At 37.2% G+C, this 23,524-nt stretch overlaps 1 protein-coding gene across 4 annotated transcripts in view; it reads right to left on the bottom strand.

Moving 5' to 3' along the window:
* THADA (THADA armadillo repeat containing) overlaps nt 1-23,524 on the bottom strand; it is a 156,260-nt gene that overhangs the window by 101,443 nt on the left and 31,293 nt on the right. For all 4 annotated transcript variants that reach the window (XR_005256532.1, XM_038133724.1, XM_038133725.1 and 1 more), the window contains exons 24-28: nt 21,215-21,328; nt 19,992-20,114; nt 19,243-19,334; nt 3,508-3,597; nt 2,018-2,149 (exon numbers count right to left, since the gene is read on the bottom strand). Coding sequence is in view for 3 of the 4 variants with exons in the window: in XM_038133724.1 (XP_037989652.1) it covers nt 2,018-2,149; nt 3,508-3,597; nt 19,243-19,334; nt 19,992-20,114; nt 21,215-21,328 (551 nt within the window). In the remaining variant the exon portion in view is untranslated. The remainder of the gene's footprint in view (nt 1-2,017; nt 2,150-3,507; nt 3,598-19,242; nt 19,335-19,991; nt 20,115-21,214; nt 21,329-23,524) is intronic.

The raw sequence follows: 23,524 nt of genomic DNA, 5'->3' as shown, positions 1-23,524 counted from the left end.
TGGCAATTACACTTTATCATTGCATTGAACTACCATGTAATTATATGTGTATGCAGATGCTATAGAAAACAACACTGCACCGAGAAATTCAAAGAAACAGTTTATATACACAATTCAACGAATTGGTACAGGGCCTTGGGCACCAGACCTTCTCTTTGATCCTCTCTAACAGGTTACTTCATTACCCCCTTCTGAAGAGCAACCAAATGAATAGGAAACAATTTTATTTTTGCTCATTTGCTTCCACATAACGAAAAATAGAAAGGGAAATAGAAGGGAAAATAGCAACCTATTTGTTTTACCAAGATAAATCAAATGCAGTCAGAATGAACCAAAAACACTCACAGCATCCAAAGAACAAGGGTGTAAGAACTGCAGACAGAAATACAGCCGGTAACAACACACTGAGCTATATCATACACACCTTGATATTGTCCCCGGGCAACCATAAAAATTTCAATACTTTGCTAAGTAACAAGACAGAAAATCCATGTCTGTACACCCAGCTACAATTTTTGTCACAAATACATTTGTCACAAACACAATTACAATATAATTTTATGCTAGTTTTACACCTGCATCCCCAGCATTTACTACCAAAATCCATGGAAAGGAAATGCAGAAAACAGCGTCTTTATCTGCCACATCATTCCTCTTTAGGAACACGTTTAAAGGAAAGTAGGTCCAACAGTACAGGTCTCTTAAATATTCCAGGTTCTTAGCTTAAAGATTTTATTGGGGTTCTCCCCCCACATCTTCTGAATGAATTTAAATAACCTGAAGACAGTAAGCTAGGTAACTGTGAAAAGTTATTTTGCTGGTGTACGAACCTTGCAAAAAGTAGTGGTCATAACAGAAAGACAAAGCTAAAAAGCTGTAACCAAAAGCTTATCAAAAGTTAATCTATTAGCAATAACCAAAATGATGCTGAAAGACTACATTAAAAAAAACAAACCAAGCATTCTCCAGTGCATTAATAAAGGCATCAAAACAGAGCGAATTACTAATGTAACAATTCCCAAAAAAGCATTTAAGATTCAGATATGGCAGAAAGCCAAACGTATTTTTTTATTAAATAGTGTATTTAAAAACTGCTACTACAGGTGTTTTCCTTTCAGAAAAAATGGCAATTAGCATTTATTCTTGAAAATTCATTAAAAAATCATAAAAGGCAAAAGATACATCACATCTGTTGTGAAAAAGGAGACAGATGCTATTTTCTAACAAACAGCAGTATAAAAAAAATTGAAATAGCTTAGGATGACCACTTTGTCTAGTTTCACTACTAGACGAGCAAGATTAAGCACGGAAGTTTCTCACCCTACTGCACTGAAGCTTTCATGCAGATAGTAGGACTTCCTCTCAAATACTGGTGATGCTCATTTCTCCCTACCCACCACAGCTCTGACTCCCTTTTGAGGCTACGAATCCCAAACAGGAGGCATACAGAGTAGCAAAATGCCTGCTGAATATCTTCTTGTAACCAGCATATAAATGAAAGTTACACTGTATAAATATTTGAAAAGTCATGTTAGAAACACATTAGATAAAGGATAGATCCATATCTTTGTCTAGCTACATATATTCATGGATGGATATGGAAAGAGATACATAAACACATCTACAAATATATATATTAGGCATTACATTTATGTGTTGCAAACAATCATTCTGCAGGACTGAAAAAACCCATCAGAAGCTTGTATAGCAAATCTTGCGCTGCTAAAATCTGTCAAGCTCATCAGTTTTACTGCTACCCTTTCAGTGGCAGCAGTGATGTCATACCACATTTGCAGATGAAGATTTCCAAACAAGTCATACAATGATTTACGTAAGTCAATATTCTTTCTAATTCTCCAAAGCAATAATAATGTAGGAAAGTACAACCAATGAATACCAATTTTCCCTTTAGGGACTAAAACTGAAGAGAAGCTTAAAAAGGCATTTTATTTAAAAAATTCTGAAGACTCAAGAAAGAACTCCCATCACATAAGAAACCACTACAAAATCACCTTACCTTATAATAAAGGGGACAAATGGTGCTGTGCTGAGAGCTGAGTGAGAGCCATCCATTGGAGATGGATACAGTCTTCCCAGGATTAAGAGCAAAAGAAACAGGCTTGGATGAATTTTCAACTCTTCAGTTTCACTAAATAAAAAGGTGCAATAAGCATTTGGTGAAAAAAAAGCATCCTCCTTCATGCTAGACTTGAGCCTCTTTCCCATGAAGTGGCCTTCTGCATCTCTGGCTCAAGGAGTTATCCTAGGCTGATCATTGCATGGGTGTGCAAACCTTGCTGGGATCAAATAAGGCATCCAGCTCATCTGTAGGGGATCCCTCTAATGAAGACACTTATGGCTGTATTGCCTTCACTTTCCCACATTATTCCAAGCCTCCTTTATTCCCAAATGTGGTGAGCTGCCTTCATTTTTAAATAATATTAAAAAATCTGCAGATAAGGTTTCTCTATGAACCAGGAAACAGAGATCAGAGATACAAAAAGGTGGTTTTAAAAAAGTACTTTTATCAGTTTGAAAGGAAATGTGTTTAGTAAATAACATGTTTTACTAAAGAATAGTTCTTGTCATTGACACCGAGGATCTGCTTATTCATATAGTAAAAACAATCAGAAAACCAAGTTAAAATCAATACTTTCTGATTTATTTAGCAGTAATAATAAGATACAAATTTAATCCACATTGAAAAAGTATTCAAGACCAACATTTCAGACAGCAGTTATCAATCTTTTTCAACTGAAAAACTTCCCAAAATTTGCCAGTGACGACACTGCCACCATTTGTAACGTCAGGTAGAGTGGACTGCTGTGTAGAAAATACACAACCTCTTTTCCCAGAGCAGAGACTGCACAACACGGAATGACTGGTGAAACTCCTGCTTCCTAGGCCCATTAAACAGTCAGCTGAACTTCACCCATAAATCAGCTGCTCAACTTCCACAGTTTATATCATAGCATTTTAAGAAAAAACAAAGCCAGCACTGGTTTACTTTACAAGTTCGTGAACCTGGAGGTAACAGCGTCATCCCAAATGGTATCATCTGCATTGATCGAATTGTAGCTCTCAGCCACCATTTGTGGAGTCTTTAAAACAAGATCAAGGACCTTCCCCAGAGTCAGTGTGCCACAGGCTGGAAAGTGTTCATGTGGTGTTACTTGAGGCCTCTGACCCTCTATCACTTAAACATGCTGGGAAGCCTCATTGTTAAATGTGAGACACTCAAATACCCAGGCTCTGTTTCCCTGAAAAACATAAGTTCCTTAACATCTGATCCTAAGAACACAGCAACTCTTAATTAGTCAACAGAGTTCAGTCCTCAGAAACTTAATGCAATGTGCCAAAGTTGAAAGAAAAAAGCCTCAGCAAAAACTTTAGAACTGTATCATTTCAAGGAGCACTGATGCATACAATGGCACTAGGGTGTATATGTGACACAACTCAATTTTCACTTCACTTTGTATCTCAAAGTTTTCTCAGACATCATCTTACCTGTTCAAAGTGCTGGTTACAACCTCTAACTGCTTGAGAAGGAAAGGATAGAGGCTTGGAAACCGAGAGAAAAACTCCCTTCCCGTCATTCTGCAGAAACAAATGAAGAGGAGTTATAATTAACATTCTGCAGTAATTATTTACACTCAAAACATCAGGTTTTTTTTGTTGTATTTCTGATGCTACAGTGAAGCTGGAGAGGCAGAAGAACCATGCACACACAATGAACTCTCAAACAAGGCATAATGTTTTCATGAAAAATAGTGATAAGAGTGTAGTTTACACAAGTTAAGTAACTGTCTCTATGTGTGCTCACTGACACTTTGTCAGCTAAACTGATCGGGCCTTTCTGGGAAAAAGGGATCTTAGCCCCTTAATCACACCAAAAAGAAAAACATACAACAGTTTAAATTCTGACAGTATTTTAACAATATTCTGGTTGAACAAGAGAAGACACTTGCTTCAGCATGGCTCATGTCCTAAATAGCTAATAGAATACACTTAGTAGCCATGAACTAACAGATAGCTGCTGATACTAAAAAGCACCTAATAGTAATTCATGGAAGATTTGTAAAATGCAGTGTTAGAAGAGTCTGAGCTGCCATTAGCCCTCCTTCCACAGTGCTGCTTCCAGGACATGGCAGTAGTGACACTGCAGGCCTCATTTCTGCTTCCGTAGATAGAGCAACCATGCTCAAAACAGAGGAATGCACAAACACCTCAGGAACTCATCCCTAGCCAGAACCAGTAAGGTGGCACACTTAAAGCTGCAGCAGCAAATCAGTCCAAGCTAAAAAGACGTAAGTAAAAATCTTCTGTATTTGTTTTACAATCTTTTCATCAGATAAAGGATAGCTTCATGGTTTATATGAAACCGTTCAGCATCATCGAAGCAAGAACCACTTGAATGTTACCGTGGGGAAGCTCCAATTAGACATAGATGGTATGCAGATTAAAAAGACTTCCTTTAAAAATAAATAAATGAAAGGCCATCATTTAGAAAAACAAAGCCAACTGCAGAGTTTGCTTGCCACAAGATCAACCAAGATAAATGTTCCATGTTAGCATGACTCCAATACAAAACTTCCAATAAGCAGACAGATCCAGGTTTGGAAAAATAACACAATTAGATGGCAAGACTGAATGTGCATAAAAATAAGCAGACAAAAAAAAAAAAATCATGCACGAGTAAACGAGCACATGGCAAACATCAGCACAGCTCCTTCCAGCGCTCAGCTAACATAACATGCCTTAGCCACAGGCCACAGAATAAACACAGCAAAACCAGACTGTTAGGTGGAAACAAATGTTCAAAGAGGGACAGGAAACTTTCCCAAGGCACTTAAGAAAAATTCTGTGAATATATATATACAATATAGTGAACTGCTAGAACTAAAAGCAAGGAATCTGCAGTAGCTGTTATAGCTACAAAGATTTCAGATTAAAAAATTACATGGAAGCATTAAAACTGAATTAATATAAATTGAAGTGCTAATGACAGTTTAAAGACATCAACATTGATAATAACTGGTTATTTAAGCAGAAGACACCCATGCAATTTTTTCTAACAGTGCCCTCAAAACTACTTCAATTTTTTTGCACATAAAGTATGTAGTAAACTGAAGATGCAAAGCCAGAGACAGCACAAAACCTAAGATCTATCAAATCAAACAGCCCATCCTATTGAATTTTCCCATGTAAAACATTAGGATCTCAGCATTTAAAAAGAAAAAGTTCTATCCAAAAATGCTGTGACATCTCCATCTCTTGTGCTACAGAGTGCAAAAAACAAAAGGAATATTTGGGTCAAATTTCCTATGGAATGAATGGCCACTGCTTAGAAATTTAAGAGAAGACTACATCCAAGTAGCACAAGTACTTTTAACCAGCTTCATTTTTAATGTATTAAAAATTCATCAGCCACATTTGAATCAATATTAAATAATGGAATTGAATACCCTTACAAAGCCTCGAAATTCTTTGCAATTAGCATGGTTTCATAAATCTTTTTGACAGGATAAGAAAATTATTGCTACTGAAGTGGGTAACTTACATAACCTCCATAACCTCCTACTTGCTTTACTGCTCCAGAGCTTACTGATAGGAGAAGGCAGCCTAATCAAAACCAATGACGGGCAGTATCTGCAGAGATGTTCACAGGCATTTTCAGAAAAAAGGAGACACAACTGTCTGAGCAGACTGTTGAAGGGCCTCCAGTTCAGAGGGGAAACAAGAAACACTACATATTATCAGAAGTGCTGCAAAAGTAAAAAGTGTCAATCAAAATACAAGGCATTAATTCACGTGTGAATCCACTGCTTGGGGATGTCAAGGCAAGGAGATGCACAACTGGGAATACATAGGAAGCAAACCAGCTAGACAGTATGGAACAGAGGAATTTCGTTGCTTCATTCTTTAATGCTGACCATGCTTTTTGCTCCTGGAAACATGTACACACAACTATTTGTGTACTGTAATTGAGACTGGAACAACAAAAAGTATAATGGTTCTGCTCTTCAAAACTGTCCATGACACTAAGCCACATATTTTGTATTAATTTCATCAAAAACCACACTCCTTTAAAAAACAAACAGTAGCACTTTGAGGTATGTCCCACGAATCTATTTATATCACTAGCATGCATGCAGGTACATATACACACAACGTGAATTAGGCTTCACAGGTAACAAGCTATCCATATGTTTAAAAGAAGACAAATCTCTGACATAGCTATAGAAGAACATATCAGGTAAATGTGGACTAAAACAATCCAAAAGCCACTGCCAACAGTCTTCATGAAACAAACTTTTTCTTCCTATTCTATGACAGATCTGACAGGGAACAATAGGTTTAAATTAAAAATACAGATAACTACCTTCCCATTAGTCACTGACATAGTTCAAACACAGATTTTTGGCAACAGAGCTACCATAATTAAATTCTTAAATCAAACATTCTGCAGATCACAAGAATTTACATCTACTCCCCCCTAAAATGTGTTTATGAGAGAAGTAACTGAGAAGAGCCTTAAGATACTACTATTTTACCCCATGTCCAGCTGAAACTATTTTTATATTGCTTCACAGATCATCTTCAACAGTATGTTCAAACATAGACTCTGTAATGGGATTTTCTTTTTTCCTTTTAGTAACTCTAAGAAGCACAATTTCACAATCCAGAATTTCAAAGGGGATTACTAAGACCCAAACAATGAACCGGTGGAAGGTTATTTACTGAGAGAGGAAGCAGAGTAGCGAGACAGAAAAGTTATCAATGGGCTGATGATGCTTACAAAAAATCCCTCTTCCCAAATGTAAAATGTCATTCAAGTATGTAATTAAAATTATGCTTAATGTAGAAAGGCTGAGAGCGAAACTTACGGAAGCACTTATATCCCACTCAGTTCACTTGCAAAAATAATTTGAAGAACTGTACACATGCAGAATACTGCAGAATACTTAAGAAGATGCAGTATTTACATCTCACAGAATTTCCAATTTTAAAATAAAACATTTTTTCATGCAAGCAATTCTGCACAAAAGCTAGATGACAGAGTACAACCCATTCACAAAAGGTTTCATTTTGACGGCTAGACACAGCAGTCAGGGTTTAGCACTCAGACAACTGACTGAAAAAAAAGAATATTTAATTAGAGAGACATAAAATAGTTTCCTTGCCATTTTCATTCAGTACTCCCCACCTGAAGAAATGTTCCATTAACAAGAGACAGTAATACAGAAGTATCTTCTGTACCATGTCATACAGAATCAAGCTACACCCACCACTCCTAACACTTGTCTGTATGCCCTTGAGTCAAATTCTTCCTCTTAAATAGATTCTGGAGCAGGGAAAAGTGGGGGGAAGAAAAATCTTTCACTGAATACAGATGTCCCATCAAGTGGCAAGAAGTTACCTTGAAGGCGTGTGATGATAGGAAGGACAGAATTTAACAGCTAGCAATAAGCATTTGGAAAACAACCGAATCACAGCTAAGTTACAAAAAACCAACTAGTGCTAGGGGTAAAAATTTAAAAAAAAAGAAAATTCAAAGCAGACTGTAAGTCTATAAGACTTCAAGGGAAAGTCTGGCATGATACACAGTTTAGAGTGTTGATAACGCTTCTTCAGAAAAGTTGCAAAAACTGGTTTTACTTTTTCTGAAATGACCTAACCCAGAAGCCCTTATTATAGTCTTGAATGTTAGCAGTTCTTCCATTCATTTAGCACCAGTTCTTTGGCTTTATCACTTTTCAGAACAGAACCTGGAGTGGCTTAAATTAAGCCAAGAATCACGTGCTTTAAAGTTTTCGTGTGCTTTGCTTGTGGAGATGTCAATAACATCAAACGTGTAGAACCAATTCATAAATGCTGCTAAAAACTGACATCTCCAGAGATTAAACATTGTGTTTGTTTCAGTAGTAACTTGACGCTACAGAACTCTAGGGTTGACATCTATGTTTATTTGTCTTTCTAACAAAATATTCCACCTTATATATAACAAGTGGGTGGATTATTTAACTGCATTTTAAAAATACATTTAAGAATAGAACTATGGATGTTGCATTGTTCTTTTTAAAACTGTGCTGTGCACTTAAGAGAACACTCCAGGAGATTGAAATTCTGCTGTGACACTGGGGCATACATATCATCTTACTGTGACATGTCAGAGATTACCTGCTTCTGTTCTTTCATTTATTTTTCAGAAGAATGAAGCTTTATAACCTTGTGGGCTATTTTTAGTAACTGACATGTAAAAGAACATTTGCAGCAGATATGTTAATATTTGAGCATAGCATAGGTGAGATTTAGAGACAATCTTCTGAGGGTAGCAAAGGTTTCTGGTCTTCTTTTTGAAACACAAATATTGCTAACATCTCACATCAGCTGACAAATACATGGTCAGATATTTGACAGGGAAAAATAATACTACATTTAAAAATAAAAAATAGAACTGGAATGTGAAAAAATATAGACAAGGCACACTTAGATCAGGACCAAGAATAGAGTTTTGATCAAATTACAGAAATATTTTTAATTGACTCCTGTAAAACCTACTCGTGTTGTAACAATCCTTACATTGGAATCATTAACCCCATGTCAGATGATCCTTTATGTTAAAGAGCAGTAATGCAGAAGCAGAACCCAAGGTATTCCTGGCACTGCAAGGACAACTGCTGCTGAAAGAACTTAAAAACCAAGACACACTTTGGCAAAACTGTCATTCAAAATGACAGGTTTATGTAGACAGTATGTATTTTACATATTTGCTTCTTCTGACATCGCTGAGTTATGGAAAAAATCCCACAATGCAACTTAACTAGGTTAACCTGACTAGACTAGGTTTTAGTTGCCCATTTTAACATTTGTGTTCTTTCCCTGACACTTATCACTTATTAAACAGCTGGATGCTGTCTCAAAATATAGGAAACCTATTTCTCTACTAACAAAGATAGATTTCAGAAGCATAAACTCAAAATAAATGGGAAACCTTTTATTTTTTAATTACATAGAAAACACCAAGAAAAAATGTATGGCAGATTGATTTATGCTGAGGTTATGGTAAAGACCAAAGCTAATTTCAGACATCCTTTAAGAATTACATTAATTTTTTGCTCCTTTAATAGGATTAAATCATACGACAATCATCTGCATGCCATGACAGGATGAGTAACAGCAATAAAGGTGCAGAAAAGAGAAAGGTTCTAACTACACAGGAAGCAAAACTCAAAAGAGTTTACTATATTTGACTTCAAGGGTAATTTTATCTTGTATTTTAGAACACAGCAAAACAGCATAATATTATATAACTACAAAGGCAAATGTATAACATTTGAAATTATTCAGAAGTGGTAGTAATGAGAATTATTCACAAAACTACAGACTTTGCACCTGGGATGAATAATCCCGAGCATCAGCACAGGGTGAAAACTAACCGGATCAGAAACCAACAGCCCCAAGGGGAAAAAATACATGGGTTACAGGGGATGCCAAGGGCACATCCTCACTCCTCACAGGGCAAACCACACATGGGAACGTGTTCATTAGAACAAAAGCAGCAGCAGATCAGTGAGGCTGCACATGAGGCTGCAACCCATCACATTCTGGGTTACCAAGTCCAGAAGAAATCAGAACACACAAGAGAGGGTCCAGCAAAGAGCTGCACGGATGGGCATGGCCTACACAACATACTGAAGGAGCCAGGTTTGTTCTGTTGGAGAAAGAGGAGGTCCAGGGTAGATCTAACAGCAGCCTACTACCACTTGAAGGAATCAAAGAGTAGAGAGCTAACAGTCTTCTTGCAGTAGCTGCAGAGAGTACAGAAAGGACCAATGGTCACAGATCATAGCCTGGAAGTTTTAAATTGTGCAGGGGAATGAAGCATTGTTACTCAGAATAGTTATGAAATGTCCTTGAAACTTTGGAGGTATTAACTCATTCAAAGCCACCACTGACCTGATGTAGTGTTGCTAGCAGTCATACTCTCAATGGGAATCAAGGACACAGGACAAAGAGATCCCTTCACAGTTTGTATGGTTCCACTTAGCTACTCCCCACTCTGCCACCATGGTTTTAACACTGCCTTCTTAAAAGATCAATGTTTTTCTTGTCTTCCAGCATTTGCTGGCCATCACAGGCCACTGCAATTACAGTAAACAATAGATCCTGCTCAGAAGAAAATTCTTGTTTTTATTAAGTTAGTAACATAGTCTTTAATTCAGCAAAAACTATTTTTTTGCCACATTGCAAGATAGTATTTAAAATACTAGCTTGAAGTAGAAATAAAAATAATCACTTAAAATTTTATTTCAGAAGTAGTATATATTTATGAAAGCTCTTGATTAACAGTCCCTCTGGATGACCACCAGAGAATCATCACTATTTTTACTCAGAGACAGACAATAGCAGCAAGCAAGTTTCTTAAGAAATAGAGATTATATACAAATGTTAATTTGCCTCAGATAATTTAGTTTAAAGAATATACCTAAGAGTTAAATTCCTGAAATCACATCCTGTTTCAGGACTCATGACAAACTGCTTTCAATTAAACATTTCACATGCAAAAGAGAATTTTAGTGCTGTCTCAGAAGGCAAAATGGCCATGTAATTTTGTGGGAGGCCACAATGAAGCCTGGAAAAAACAACTGTAAAAAAAACCAAAACTAGTGTAATGCATTGGCTAATAAGCCCAAGAGCAAGGATACAGAAGATTATTTCATACTTGTTTTTCTAGGCCTAACATGATACAGGACACCTTTCCGTGACAAAAAGGCACAACTTTTCTATAACCTCATCAAATCAGTTACAAAAAAGAATTCAGATTTCATTTCTACCCGGCATGAAATGGAAAACACTATCAGGGGAAAGAAGCATCATCATAAATATGTGGGGTTTGGACCTTTAATAAAGATGTGGTGACTCTGTACCTTCAATAAATCTACCATTTGTTTTGTTAGTAATTAGAAAACATTTAAATCTCAGAACAGTAAGCAAAATAGTTTAAGTTCACTGACTTGAAAAAACATTCTTTTATGGTACACAGACCTAAAATAAATACTTAAAAGGAACTAAAAATATGCCACTATATCTTGGTTTTCGTTTTCATTCAGATAGAAGTGCAAGAATAAACATTCACACTAGTTTATGCTGCTGTGTTTTTATGAGGTTAATAACTAAACTGCCAATCAAAACCTGTATAAATACAGCAGTTAAATACCTTCTGCTTTAGAGGCACATTTATTTACAAGAGAGCTAGCCAAGATTTCCAAAGGACTGCATGGTCTGGTTTGCTTTGATCTCTTAAGCACAAGTTTCTTTATACCTCTTGTTTTGCTATTTATTACACCCTTTGTGTGATCAGGTATGGAAAGAGCACCAGCATAGAACAAAAAACAAAAATCAGGAAAAGTGTGACTCAAGAGGAATAATTATGCAACACACAGTTCAATAAAGTAACTTGTGAAGAGCACTTCTGCAAGAGCACTTTTGCTGTGATACTAGATAAAGAAGTATGCATACAATGGGCTCAGAATAAAAACAGGGGACCAGCACTTAAATCCAACATCACAGATACAACCTGGCACCAACAGCAACAGGTTAAATGGCACTCAACTTTGATACATATAGACAAAAGTATCTTTATATATAGGCATGTATATAAAACTGTATCTAAAACTGAGTTGCATTATTTTACATATAATTACTTCTAACAGAGTTTTTTAGGACATTGAACTGAGCATATCAGTATATGTACATACAAATTTATGTACACAAAAAATGTAACTAAAATTAAGAGATATGCATATAAGTATCTAGAAAGTTTCCAAGAATTCTGTCCAACCACTGTTTATAACACTATTATCTTTAGTCTCTTACCACAAATTCAGCACTGTAAATTTCATCTCCAATAATCCACACTTTCTCTCTGGCAGTATTCTGTGAGGAGTAGCTGCTTTTTACTTAGCATAGTGGAGTTAATGAATAAGGGATATGTATAATATTCACGGATCAAAACAGAAAAATTACCACCATTCATACTAATGAAAACTTATCACTACAGCAGAAACTAAATTAGCTACTCATGCAGCTAGTTTACATTAAATTTTGTTTTATGGAATGCATTTTATTCACTCGGTAGAAACAAACATTAATGTTATACACCTTATTTATTTAAAACAAATTAATGAAATGGAGTTACCTTGGGCCAGCATATATATTTTAACTTTCACTTTAGGTAAACTTTCATTCAGGTCATTTTACCACGTTTATCTTTCTATTTTCTGATGCTGACTTAAGAAACTCCCTGTTCAGGAGAACAGAGATACACGTTTGCACAGCAATGATTTAACTGTGTTTTAGGGCCCAGAAATTTTTGTGGGTTTTATGTGGGTTAGTGCTTTTCTGACTCTGTATAGACAAGGTAAGATCTTGAAGTAGAAATGGTTCTATAGATTTTAGGTATTTTATTAAAAAGAGAAAGACACGCACTGTGTTCCTAAAATCAGCAGAAACTATACAGAGAGAGTATCTTCAGCCTCGAGAAGAAAAGTCCCTATTTTCTGCTACAGGGGATTTTAGAGTTTTAGTTTAGACCTGCAAAACAAACAGAGTAATTAAGGCAATAACATACAGGGAAAGAGATTTGTTTAGGAGCTTGTTTTCAATTTATTTCTGTTTCTGCACAAAACTTTCATAAATTTTACCTTCAACTTACAAGTTAATAGTACCTTATCATCATTATTCTTGCTATAAAGGCACTTAGGGAGCCTGTTCAAAATAATGTTTGAACAAGCATATTGTTATTGAACTATTAATCAGCAAAAGCCGTAACAGTTATCTGAGTCAGCCTGAACTTTTGCATGTTTTCTTGAGACACTTCTAAGATTAAGTCTTCTAAATCTGTCAAAGTCAATAAAAAAAAGAGAGCCAGAGTATTGAAAACAAAAAGTTGAACAAAATAAATGTGGCCTATTTTTGGCACACAGAAGGGCAAGGGAGTTTTTTTCTTAACATAAACAACCCCCTCACAAGCCAACATACTGCAACAAATCCTTAATAACTACTTTGAAAGCATTCACCAGAACAACTGAGGTGCCATGGAGGGAACAGGTTGCAAAGGGTGATACAGAAGGAGCCAGAGGAAAAGCACCAGAGGCACTGAAATGGCTCAGTCACCTTACAAAACCTCACTGCCACTGACACAGTATTTCAACTGAAGAGCTGCAATGGGCCAACGCTGCCAGAGAAAATCCACTAGGGAATCACAAACGAGATCCAAGCTAAGCAATCCCAAGCCTTGCACAGCACGCAGGCCAAGAGGCACAGAGCGCAGCGAGGCCGGTCCTGTGAATGGAGCCGTACGTGCGCATCCCTGCTGGAGCCGGCACGAGAGGCTCAGCCTTCCTGGAGCCACGGCCCTGGTCACCATCCCTCACACGGAGCTGGACCTCAGCTGGCACATGGGAATTCTGCCACTGGTGCATCTCCAAGTTGGCACCGAGCATTTAAGGGCCGGAGTCACCGTGAGCATCCCCTCCAGGGCACTCACCTAAGAGCTATCACATTTTACCACTCTGATGCGCCACTACGGACTGATCACATTAGTACCACAGATGTTTCTTTTGGCTTACCCCAAAAAAGGGCTGACCACTCCTCTGTGGGCAACACTGACCCATCCCAGAAGTCCTGCAGAGCTTAGTATGATCTACTGAAAGTGTCTAATAAGCTTGCTGTTAAGGCTGACAAAACATACTTGATGTCAGACAGACTTTGCAGGCGCTAAGTTAGAAATACTGGAAGTGTTAGCCTGCCAGGGGTGGGATTTGTAACAGGAATCACGTACATACAATGTAGCCTATGTACTTGAAGCTACAACTCAAAAGGAGCTTACAGAAAAGGAAGATTCATTTAATCAGATTCATTTAACTTAGGGATAATGTTATGAAAAGAGAGGTTTGCATGGTAACATTTACTTTTTAGTATTTTCCTCCAACTTTTCACAGCGTTAAATGTGATTCTTTATGGTCTTAAAAACCTTAAAATTAAAGAAAAAAGCATCTAATTTAGAAGAAAAAATAAACCAACTTAAGTGTTTTTAGAAGTTAATTTGATTTCACTCAGTGACCTTCAAGTGTGTGAGCAACCACTTACTGAGAAGTGCTGAACACTCAACTTGCAATAAAAACAAGGAAAGCAGAGGGCAGTCATGCATGTTGACTGCCTCACAGCCAGCAGGGCATCTTCATAACCTGTTAACATGTACGTAGTTTTCATCTTATTGTAATTAAAAAATTAAGTTTCCCCCTTCCAGAGTTTGAAGTCATTAACATCTATTGACAGCTATGAACTAAAATAAAGACAATGTAGATGGCAAGAAAAGTTTACTTTCTTTACAAATAGATCTAAACCAACACTGAAAATATGGCAGCAATCATACTCAAATTCCAGGCAGCATGAGTATTAACTCTACAGAACATCTGTGTTGACAACAAAATATTTTCCTGCATATGCATTATTCCTTCACTACTCTATAAATACATAGGAGCATCCCTCCTCCCAAAATGCAAATATATACATATATACCCTAGTTTTGAAATGTAAAAATCATCAGGTTGCACAGTACCATCTCAGCTTTGCTTAAAACCCTGGCTTTTAATTAAAGAGTTGAAGCTTTTCCTTCTTGAAACCTCCTCCACCAAAGGTGAGAAGCAGAGGGAATTCTCCCATTTCACACTCTTTCTTTTAATCCCAGCCTATACCTGAGGCCATTGCCACTCTTCCAAAGGACCGTGCAACACTTGTATTCCAAATAAAAAAATTTCACTTTCAGATAAACCAGGATGATTCTTTTTTATTACCATAAAGACTGAAACTTGTTCTAGGTCAAATGGCAAATTGCCTCAAAGGCAATTCCTGATCATGCTTATCCTTTGGGATGATGGGGGGAGGGGGGAATTAAAAAAAAAAAAGTCTGAAATACCAAGAATTTGGTAAGAAAGAGTCTCATCAAATATCTGATGACAAGTGTCTTGTTCACTAACAAGCAACAACAGCTTTAACTGGCATTGTACTACAGACCAAAAAGGTATCTGGCATATACTTCATATACTTATATATATATATATGTGTGTGTGTGTGTGAAAGTACCATTATTATTACTGTAACTCCTTTGGACAGAAAAGAATTCCTCTATGATGAGAAATTACATTTCAGTTAACTGTACATGTAAGTTACTCTCAGCTTCATTTTGATTTTCAGGTCTGCATTAACTATCATAATATATATACAGCTTCATATCAAGACATCCTAATTTTTTATGTGACACGGGAAGCTACAATCAACTACAGCAAAAATCTACTTCAGATGATTTGCAATCTGTAGCAACACTAAAATGAAAAAGAAACGACCATGAAAGAAACAGAACTAAGAAGCTTCTACACTACACTTCAGCCTCTTTGAAAGTGCATGGAAAGAACAAATCTACATTGCAAATTGACTGCACAAGAAAAAAAAAAAGTGGCTATTTAATAAAAGAAAAAATCATTGACATACAGAACTTATTGCTGCCCAAAGTCCTATTCAATCAATTCACATTAAACCAAGCACAGTGCTCAGGTCTTCAATGGGCCCCTCAGGGTGGTGCCTCCAAGATAGCTGCAGAGGAACTTTTTATAAGGGTGAGTAGGGATAAGACAAGAGAGAATGGCTTTAAATTGACAGAGGGCAGGATTAGATCAGGTATTAGGAAGAAATTCTTCACTGTGAAGCACTGAAACAGGTTGCCCAGAGAATTTATGGATGTCCTGTCCCTCCAAGTGTTCAAGGCCAGGTTGGATAGGGCTTTGAGCAATCTGGTCTAGTGGAAGGTGCCCCTTTCCATGGCAGGGGCATTGGAACAAGCTGTTCTTTCAGCTCTCTTCCAACTGATGTCATTCTATGATGCCAGGGCAGAGGGAGAATGTGCCTGAAAGCTGGGACCCTCTCCCGAGTCCCTGCCTGAGTGGAGGGCAGATCCCAGAGCACAGTTCAAATGCTGAACAGCAGTGGGGCTGGGGGACAGCTCACACCTGATCCCACCTTAGCCAGGCAAACTAGGATGCAGGCACAGCAAGTATGAAGTGACTGAGCGCACCAACATAAACACCTGTGCCGTGAAGGGCTCAGAAAAGGGGGGTATTTTTTCTAAAGTACACCATGGTGCATCTGTGCAGAACACACCTTCTGTAACCAAATATCAACGGGCACAATGCAAAAACCTCTTTCCAACCTTCCTCAGTACTTGGAATTTATGCAGCTAAAATTTCACTCCAAGTCTTGTAGATTTTAAATTATCATAGCATTTAAGAAAACTGTATTGTCAAATCAAGTATATAAAATCTAAACTAAACCCTCTGTAAGGAAGTGCTAACTGGGCCTTTTTACAAATGTAAATTCTATGAAATTCAGAACATCATTTAGCCAAATACACACGCATAGAGACGCTATCACACACACTTGCAGCAGCATTAGAAGTTTTGATACAGTCTTTCTCAGAAAGAAAAAAGCCAGAGAAGAGTTCTAACTTTATTTTCCCTATAAGAAAAAGATCAGCATAGATAGTTGCATGGACCACTGTAAAGAGCCTTCACACAACTCTTCTCTCTTCTATTTGCAAGACAGCACACAGCTGTTATTTTTTCACATAATAATTTTCCAACTCCTCTTTTTTGTCCATGCTAAAATTAAAAAGATGCATCAATACTTCACATTCCAGCAAAGCTTCTTTCTGAAAGTCTACACAAACCACCCTAATTCTATCAGTATTATAGGAACTGCTCTTGAGAAAGCAGTCAGAAAGTCCATCCTTTTTTACAGAGATGCCCAGAACAGCCCAGTAATAACCTAACTCCCTGCTGACACAAAAATGACAGATTTAACCTCCTAATCTGAAACCTACATTAGGAAACCTAGGGAAGGTCCTAATGAGAGAGTTGGTCTATGGACACTGTCCCTTAATGTAAACAGAACATCCTCAAGGCAACAGAATAAGCAGTCTAAAGCCAGGCGACTTTCACAAAAGCTCCTATAGATTCAAGTTGCAAAAATGCCAGTGCTTTGGAAGTAGGGAAAAAATTACTTGGTTTTAATACATGGATTCTGTTTGAGTGAAACACTCCTGGAGTTTAAAGCTCGCCAAGAGAAGCGCCCAAGCGCAGCTGCACCCAAGGATGAGGCTGCAGGGAGCTGTGCAGTAATGGTGACACCTCGTGGTGCCAAACCACAGAAACACAGACCTCTCTCTTCCCAAACACAGCCCACCTTATACCCACCTGTGGGGTTCTCCTGCAGAGACACGAGCTACAAATCAAATCTTTGCCTGCTTTCACACCTCCTGTATTAAGAAGTGTCTTCCTAATCCCTGTGTCACAGTTCTGACAAGCACACGTGGAAAACAGCAGAAGTGATTTCATGCAATGTTTAATGCACAACCACTAAATGAAATGATGAAGAAAAGAAAGCCAGTCCAGCTTTAACATCTTTTGGTTAAAATGAATACAGAGAAATTACTGTAAACAAAAGTTTTAGAGAAGCAAGTCAACAGGGCCAGTTACAAAAAAATAAACATTGCCATTAAAATTTTTAATTCAGCTGCATAAAGGATTCCTTTCCTTCTTTCTGGTATCTCCCATATCCAACAGAAGCTCAAATGTATAACCTTCTGCAGCTCCAAAAACAGAAATCTCAGATTCCACAGATCATGACACTGGCATTTGAGAAGTCACTTTGCCTCCCCAGTGCAGAAGTTAGTGCCAAGTTTTTCCCAAAGATACAAGTTCAAAAAAGCAGGGTGTCTATCTCTTTCAGTAAGTGCCCAACATAAAAATTTAAGGAAAAAAGCCACTTTGAATGCTGTTATAAAACCAAAGTAGGAAGGCAAGAAATGAAAAGCACTTTTTACTGTCCTGCTTGAGCTTCAGGAGGGTTCCAGGAGTAAATTAAGAAGTGACTTGGGTATGTGACCAAACAAGAATCATTTCATGCAGTAGAGCAGCTAACATTTCAAACTGTTTTGCAGAAAGAGTTATTTTCTAAGGGAAATCTCCCACCAATATTTCTTCCTCATGTTCATACATGCACAGTAACTATGTTTTTCAAATGACACCTGAAATCAACTATTTCATACATATACATTCATACAAAATGGCATCTATGTAGCTTCTAAAAGATGACAGACCAGTATCATCCCAAGACATCTAGTTTTTCAAAATATGCGTGAAAAATTTATTAGTTACACGGATCAACAATAAGGAACCACTATAAAAAGGGTGGAATTTCTGAAGGTAAATTGTAACAATTGCCTTCTTTCAGAAACTGCATGCCTTGCCTGTGATGTGAAAATTCATTAGGAATTTCTGAAATGGTTACCATAATATCCATACCGTGACCACTCTATGGCCCCACGGCTTTACCCAGGAATACTTTTTAATGAGTTTATTCTACATCCAGGGTTATTTTCACATCCCTCCTAGAGCAGAAACCTCAGTTGCAGAGCACAGGGCATGGATATGCTTCGTTTGCTGAAAAAGCTAAAGGAAGAGGCCAAAGAAAACATAGGGGTCCTTGTGCAGTAACTGGAGGGTGCAAAGAAACTGAAATGCTCAGGACTGGGGAGTTTTAAGAATCAGAGAACTGTTTTTACATAAAGTGAAATAGTAAGGGATTTGAAGCAGGACTACAGAAACCAAGGCCAGTACGCCTTGGAAGAGAAATGGCTCTGCAAGCTACGATTTTTAGAGCCTGGAGGAAAGAGATATGAGACTGTTCTATAGCAGGAAGACTAAAGGGGAAAATCAAATAAGTAGGGGTGAAATTAACTCCAGGCCTGCTCTAGAAGGAAGTGAACACATGTGTAACCACCACATATGTACCTCTTCTCTTTTACCCTCTTTGTCTTTGCTCTCAAGAGCAAGAGATCTGTTTTGTGATCATGAGAGCCCCTGGCTTTTGGAAGAGCCACTGGAAGAAAAACCTCCCAGCAACACTGCACTCCTGTGAAACTGCACCTGAGTACAAATTAACTCTTTTTAACAACAACTATTTTTGGCCCTACAACTTACTTCTTGGCAGCATGATTTAAGCAGCTAGATTTTCTTGTAACATCGTGATTTAAATATATCCATAAAGCAAGCAATATTTTGAAATTGCTGTTGGCTAAGGTCATGTCTTGCAAACTTCTAACTGATACCAAGTTAAGCTTACCTATTTTTTTTTGAATTTTCATCTTTCCCTCTTTTAACTCCAAAAATTCTTGTAATCAGAGCACTAAAAAGAAGTGTAGATGAATTTCGTACCTAGAGAAAAAAATAAGAACTATGCTTGAAAAACCCCTTTGAAATGTATTATTTTTTTTTAAATACAGCTATTAATGTACAATCAAAAAGAATAACAGCTGAATGAAAAGCATGCTACAGGTCAGCACATGGAAACTATTAATTCAGAGCATACTTCCAATGAAGATGGTACTACTGGAAAGGTCAGGTTCTTTGGAGATGTCTATCTTTATTATAAGGAATACATCCAGATTTTTCGTGGTTCAAAGCATTCATCCTTATGCACAGCAGATCATGAAGTGCTCTACCTGAACATGCCATATAGGATCTTTATTTCAAGAGCAAAGTAACAGTCAGAATAAATGCAAATGCGCTTCTTACTAGCTAAGAGCACTGTCTCAAAATTTAACAGCCAGAGAGACTTTAACCTATAAGGTAATCTTTGTCCCTATTTTTTGTGGATATCAGCACTTCACATTAAGAAAAATTAAACATAAACAAAAAAAAAAGGCCAAAATGATGACCTTTTTTGCAGATCTACATTATTTTTTACTGTACCTTACAATAATACATTCCAGAAATTGTGGTACTGCCATTTATAAACATGACCAAAGCTTCACTGAAAGGACCACTCTATATCCTGGTCAACTAGAGAAGCAAAATTAAGAATTAACTTACTGCCCAGACAGGTGACATAAACCCTAGAATTGATGCTTTTATTCCATCTGCAACATAAGGAATGATGTTTTCACCTAAACGTGTATCCCTATACAGTGCCCGGAGGATATTTAAAGCGTGAACCTGTGGTGAGAGAAGAAATATATGAAAAATATAAATTCATTAGTAAATATCTTAAATTTTGTTTATGTAATTATAACAGTGAACATGCAAAGCAAAAACAATCTATATACACAATTACAGCGTTTTATTTCCATATTAAATACAAGAAATACTGCTGCTTAAAAATGGATTAAAATAGTGCTGCAATAAATACTGTTAATAGCAGTTTCAGTTTAAAAATATATTCCTCTAGCAACTATAGTCCAGGCATTGCAAGTGAAGGCCAACATTCTTTTATCCTTAGCTTATCATGGCTGTAAAAATAACTTTTGAAGTTCAGAATCATCTTTTCCAACATTCTTGACGTGCTGTAGATACTGTGAGAAAAAATAAACTACAGCTCACAGGAGGGCAATATTAAGCTAAAACTGACAACCAGGCTTGCTCTACCATGTGGAGCATTTTCTGGTATTTCTCTACCCTCTGTAAGGGAAGGTAGTAATACATGTAGCTTCACAGACTTTGACAAGGCTAAACAAATTTATACCAGCAGAAAATCTGGCAGTCATTGGGACATCCTTCTGTGTATTAGGAACAAATTATGGCTTGCACTTACAAACAGACAGAAAGTAAATGATAACATTTTGAAGATAAAGGTCTTGCCTTTAAATAAGTTTTTTTGTATTCCAAATGTATGTACTTAAGTTTTAGAAGTTACTAAGTATGGCTAAAATCAGTTTTCATGCAGTGTTTTACTATGAATCATGCATAAATAACTCATTTATTTACTTTAAATGTAAGCAAAGCTTGCTTGTTCAATTACAAACTTGTAAAAAAGAAGTTACTTATCTTCTGTTTAAAAATATACTCTAGGCAGTAAATTGCTCATATATGACTTCATTTGCTGTACTAGGAAAAAAAACTATGGAATTATGCCCCATCCACTTTTTAGTAGGTTTTACAGTAACTTTGTAACCTCTACACATGCAAAGCATTTTAAAATCTAGCTATAGATTGTAAGAACAGAATATCCTCATTAAACACCCACGCTCTTCTTAACTGCTTGAAATAGTGTAAACACACTTTTGACATTTGCCTTTTGATGAGAGGCTGAATTTTACCTGTGGAATTACACTTAAAGATTCATTCAAAGGTGCAGCCAGAAATATCAATTCTTTCATTGCCATTTTCAGCAAATCTGTTTTGCCCTTCTTTGGTTCTGATGCCAACAAAGCCTATAGAAAGGAGAAAAAAAAAATAAAATCAGATGCTTCTAGCCATTTTTCTGTACTACCAGTTCTCTCATTCCTGTATTTCCCATACCACAGCCTAGCTTCTGACCATACAGAATGACTAAGAAAAATTTGCAAAAAATGAAGTTTCAGTTTCAACTCAGCTTTGTTCAAAGCTTGTCAGTATACAAATCATAGCATTTTGGACAGCAAAAGTATCTGCTGTACTACACATACTTACATTTCCTATTATGGATTTTTTTTTTTTAAGGTTAATAACACCTACATGAGATGACAAGGGCTGGCCAAATAATAAATTCTGGTTTGCAACACAGGATAAAACAAGCAGCACAGTTTTGAAATAAGGGAAGAGATGCACCCCTCTCCAAACAGTATTTCAGTGGGTAGGACATCCAGCAGAGATGAAAATACTCTAAATTAGTTCTCTAAACTTCAGGACTGAATTTAGAACAGTCTCTATCTAGTAGCTCTTGTTGAATTTTTCCAAGTTAGGACAAATGGATAATCATTTATCACCAATAAAAGATTATCTATTTGTGCTTTGGGGCCTAGAGTCTGTTCAGCATCAGTAACAACAAAATGAATTACAGAGTTTAGGCAGAACCTACAGAGGAGTTTCTGTCAGTTTATCAGTATCTTTAATGATACGAGAAACAGAGAGCAGGTGGGAAAAAAAAAAGTTCATGAAGTACAAAAGAGAGGAGAATGATCTGAAGACTAAAATTTCATGGTGTTAAAGCTGAAAATAATACTTTCCCACCCACTAACTGGAGCTGCACCTTTGCAGTAATAACATTCCTATTTTAAAGAGGTCATGGAATGGTTATAACCTCAAAAACTACATATCCTCATTAAAATAGATGTATTTTAGGTTAACAAGAACACAGAACAGGATGTAAATAGCAAAGAGACCACAGTGCAGTAATAAAATAACCTTCTTTTACTAGTGTTAGGATACACATTACAGATTATATTTTTATTATCTAAATGCCACATGGCATTGAAGGTTCAATTTATTTTACTGAGTCTACAGGCACCTTCAAAACTATTTCCAAAGAACACTACCACCTCTCTTTACTATAAAATTACAATATGAAAATCGTTTATTTCAGACTAATCCCAATGTTAATTTTAAACTTTCCTGTTAATTGACTAAACTCTACTCTTCCAGAGCTGTCAAAAAAGAAGCCTCTGACCTATTTACCCACAAAGCTATGGCACAGTGCAAGCTTTGCCCTATGGAGTCAGTAGGCCAATTGCAACTACACATGCAGTGGGATATCACTGGGTCAACCTAGTCCTTACAGTAATCTAAATTTTTACATAAACTGATTCAAACATGCTTGTTTTCCCCCACATTGTCAAGATTCAAACTAGATAATATCCACCAGATTCAAACTGTGTGGTGTGAATGGGGAAACCAGAAAACACAAAATCATCAAATTTCTTCCGCAGACAACTTACTCTTAGAAGTGAGAAAGATATTTCATTGCTGAAACTGAACAGGAAAAACGTCTCTAAAACCAGTGCCCTACTTCTGATCTCTGCTGCCCTGCACACACATCTAGCAAAGCCAAGAGCAGGCTGTGACTGACATAAGAGGTCAGACAGAAGCTGGCTGCCTCAACTTTCTCAGGGCAAACTCAGAGTGGAAAACAAGCAAGATGAATTATTCTGGCAGGGAGAGCTTGCTCCCAGCAGTCCCTCAGATCCTTGGAACGTGCTTGAGACTGTACTTCTGAGAGTGGAGAAAGTTACAAACCATATTGTTACTCTTGGACTCCTGTCTTAGAAAACTGGTTGAAAATCAAGATCATGGAGGTTAATTTAGGGGAAAGCAAATATGGCTGCTTTAAGGAACAAAGGAATGAAAACAGGTAAAGTGTAATCTGCAAAACCAACTCGGCAGTGACTGACACCACAAGGACGTAGATGAGGTGCTGCATACTAATGTGCGGCACTCAGCAAGAGGTGACACTTCAAGCAAAGACAAAACACTGCCACCCTGCCATCAGTTCTGAATTTGGCAGAAGCCAGAGGCTGGGATTAATGGAGCTGAAGGTAACAGAGGGAGTGGGCAGAATGTAGGAGCACGGCCCCACGTTCTCAGATAGAAGTCTTCAGTACTGTACTCCATTGCACTTGAGGCTGCCAGTCAACACCAGTCAGTGTGACACT

The sequence above is a fragment of the Motacilla alba genome, chromosome 3, assembly GCF_015832195.1.
Source record: "Motacilla alba alba isolate MOTALB_02 chromosome 3, Motacilla_alba_V1.0_pri, whole genome shotgun sequence".
Lineage (NCBI taxonomy): Eukaryota > Metazoa > Chordata > Aves > Passeriformes > Motacillidae > Motacilla > Motacilla alba.
This window is presented reverse-complemented; position numbering and strand designations above follow the sequence as displayed.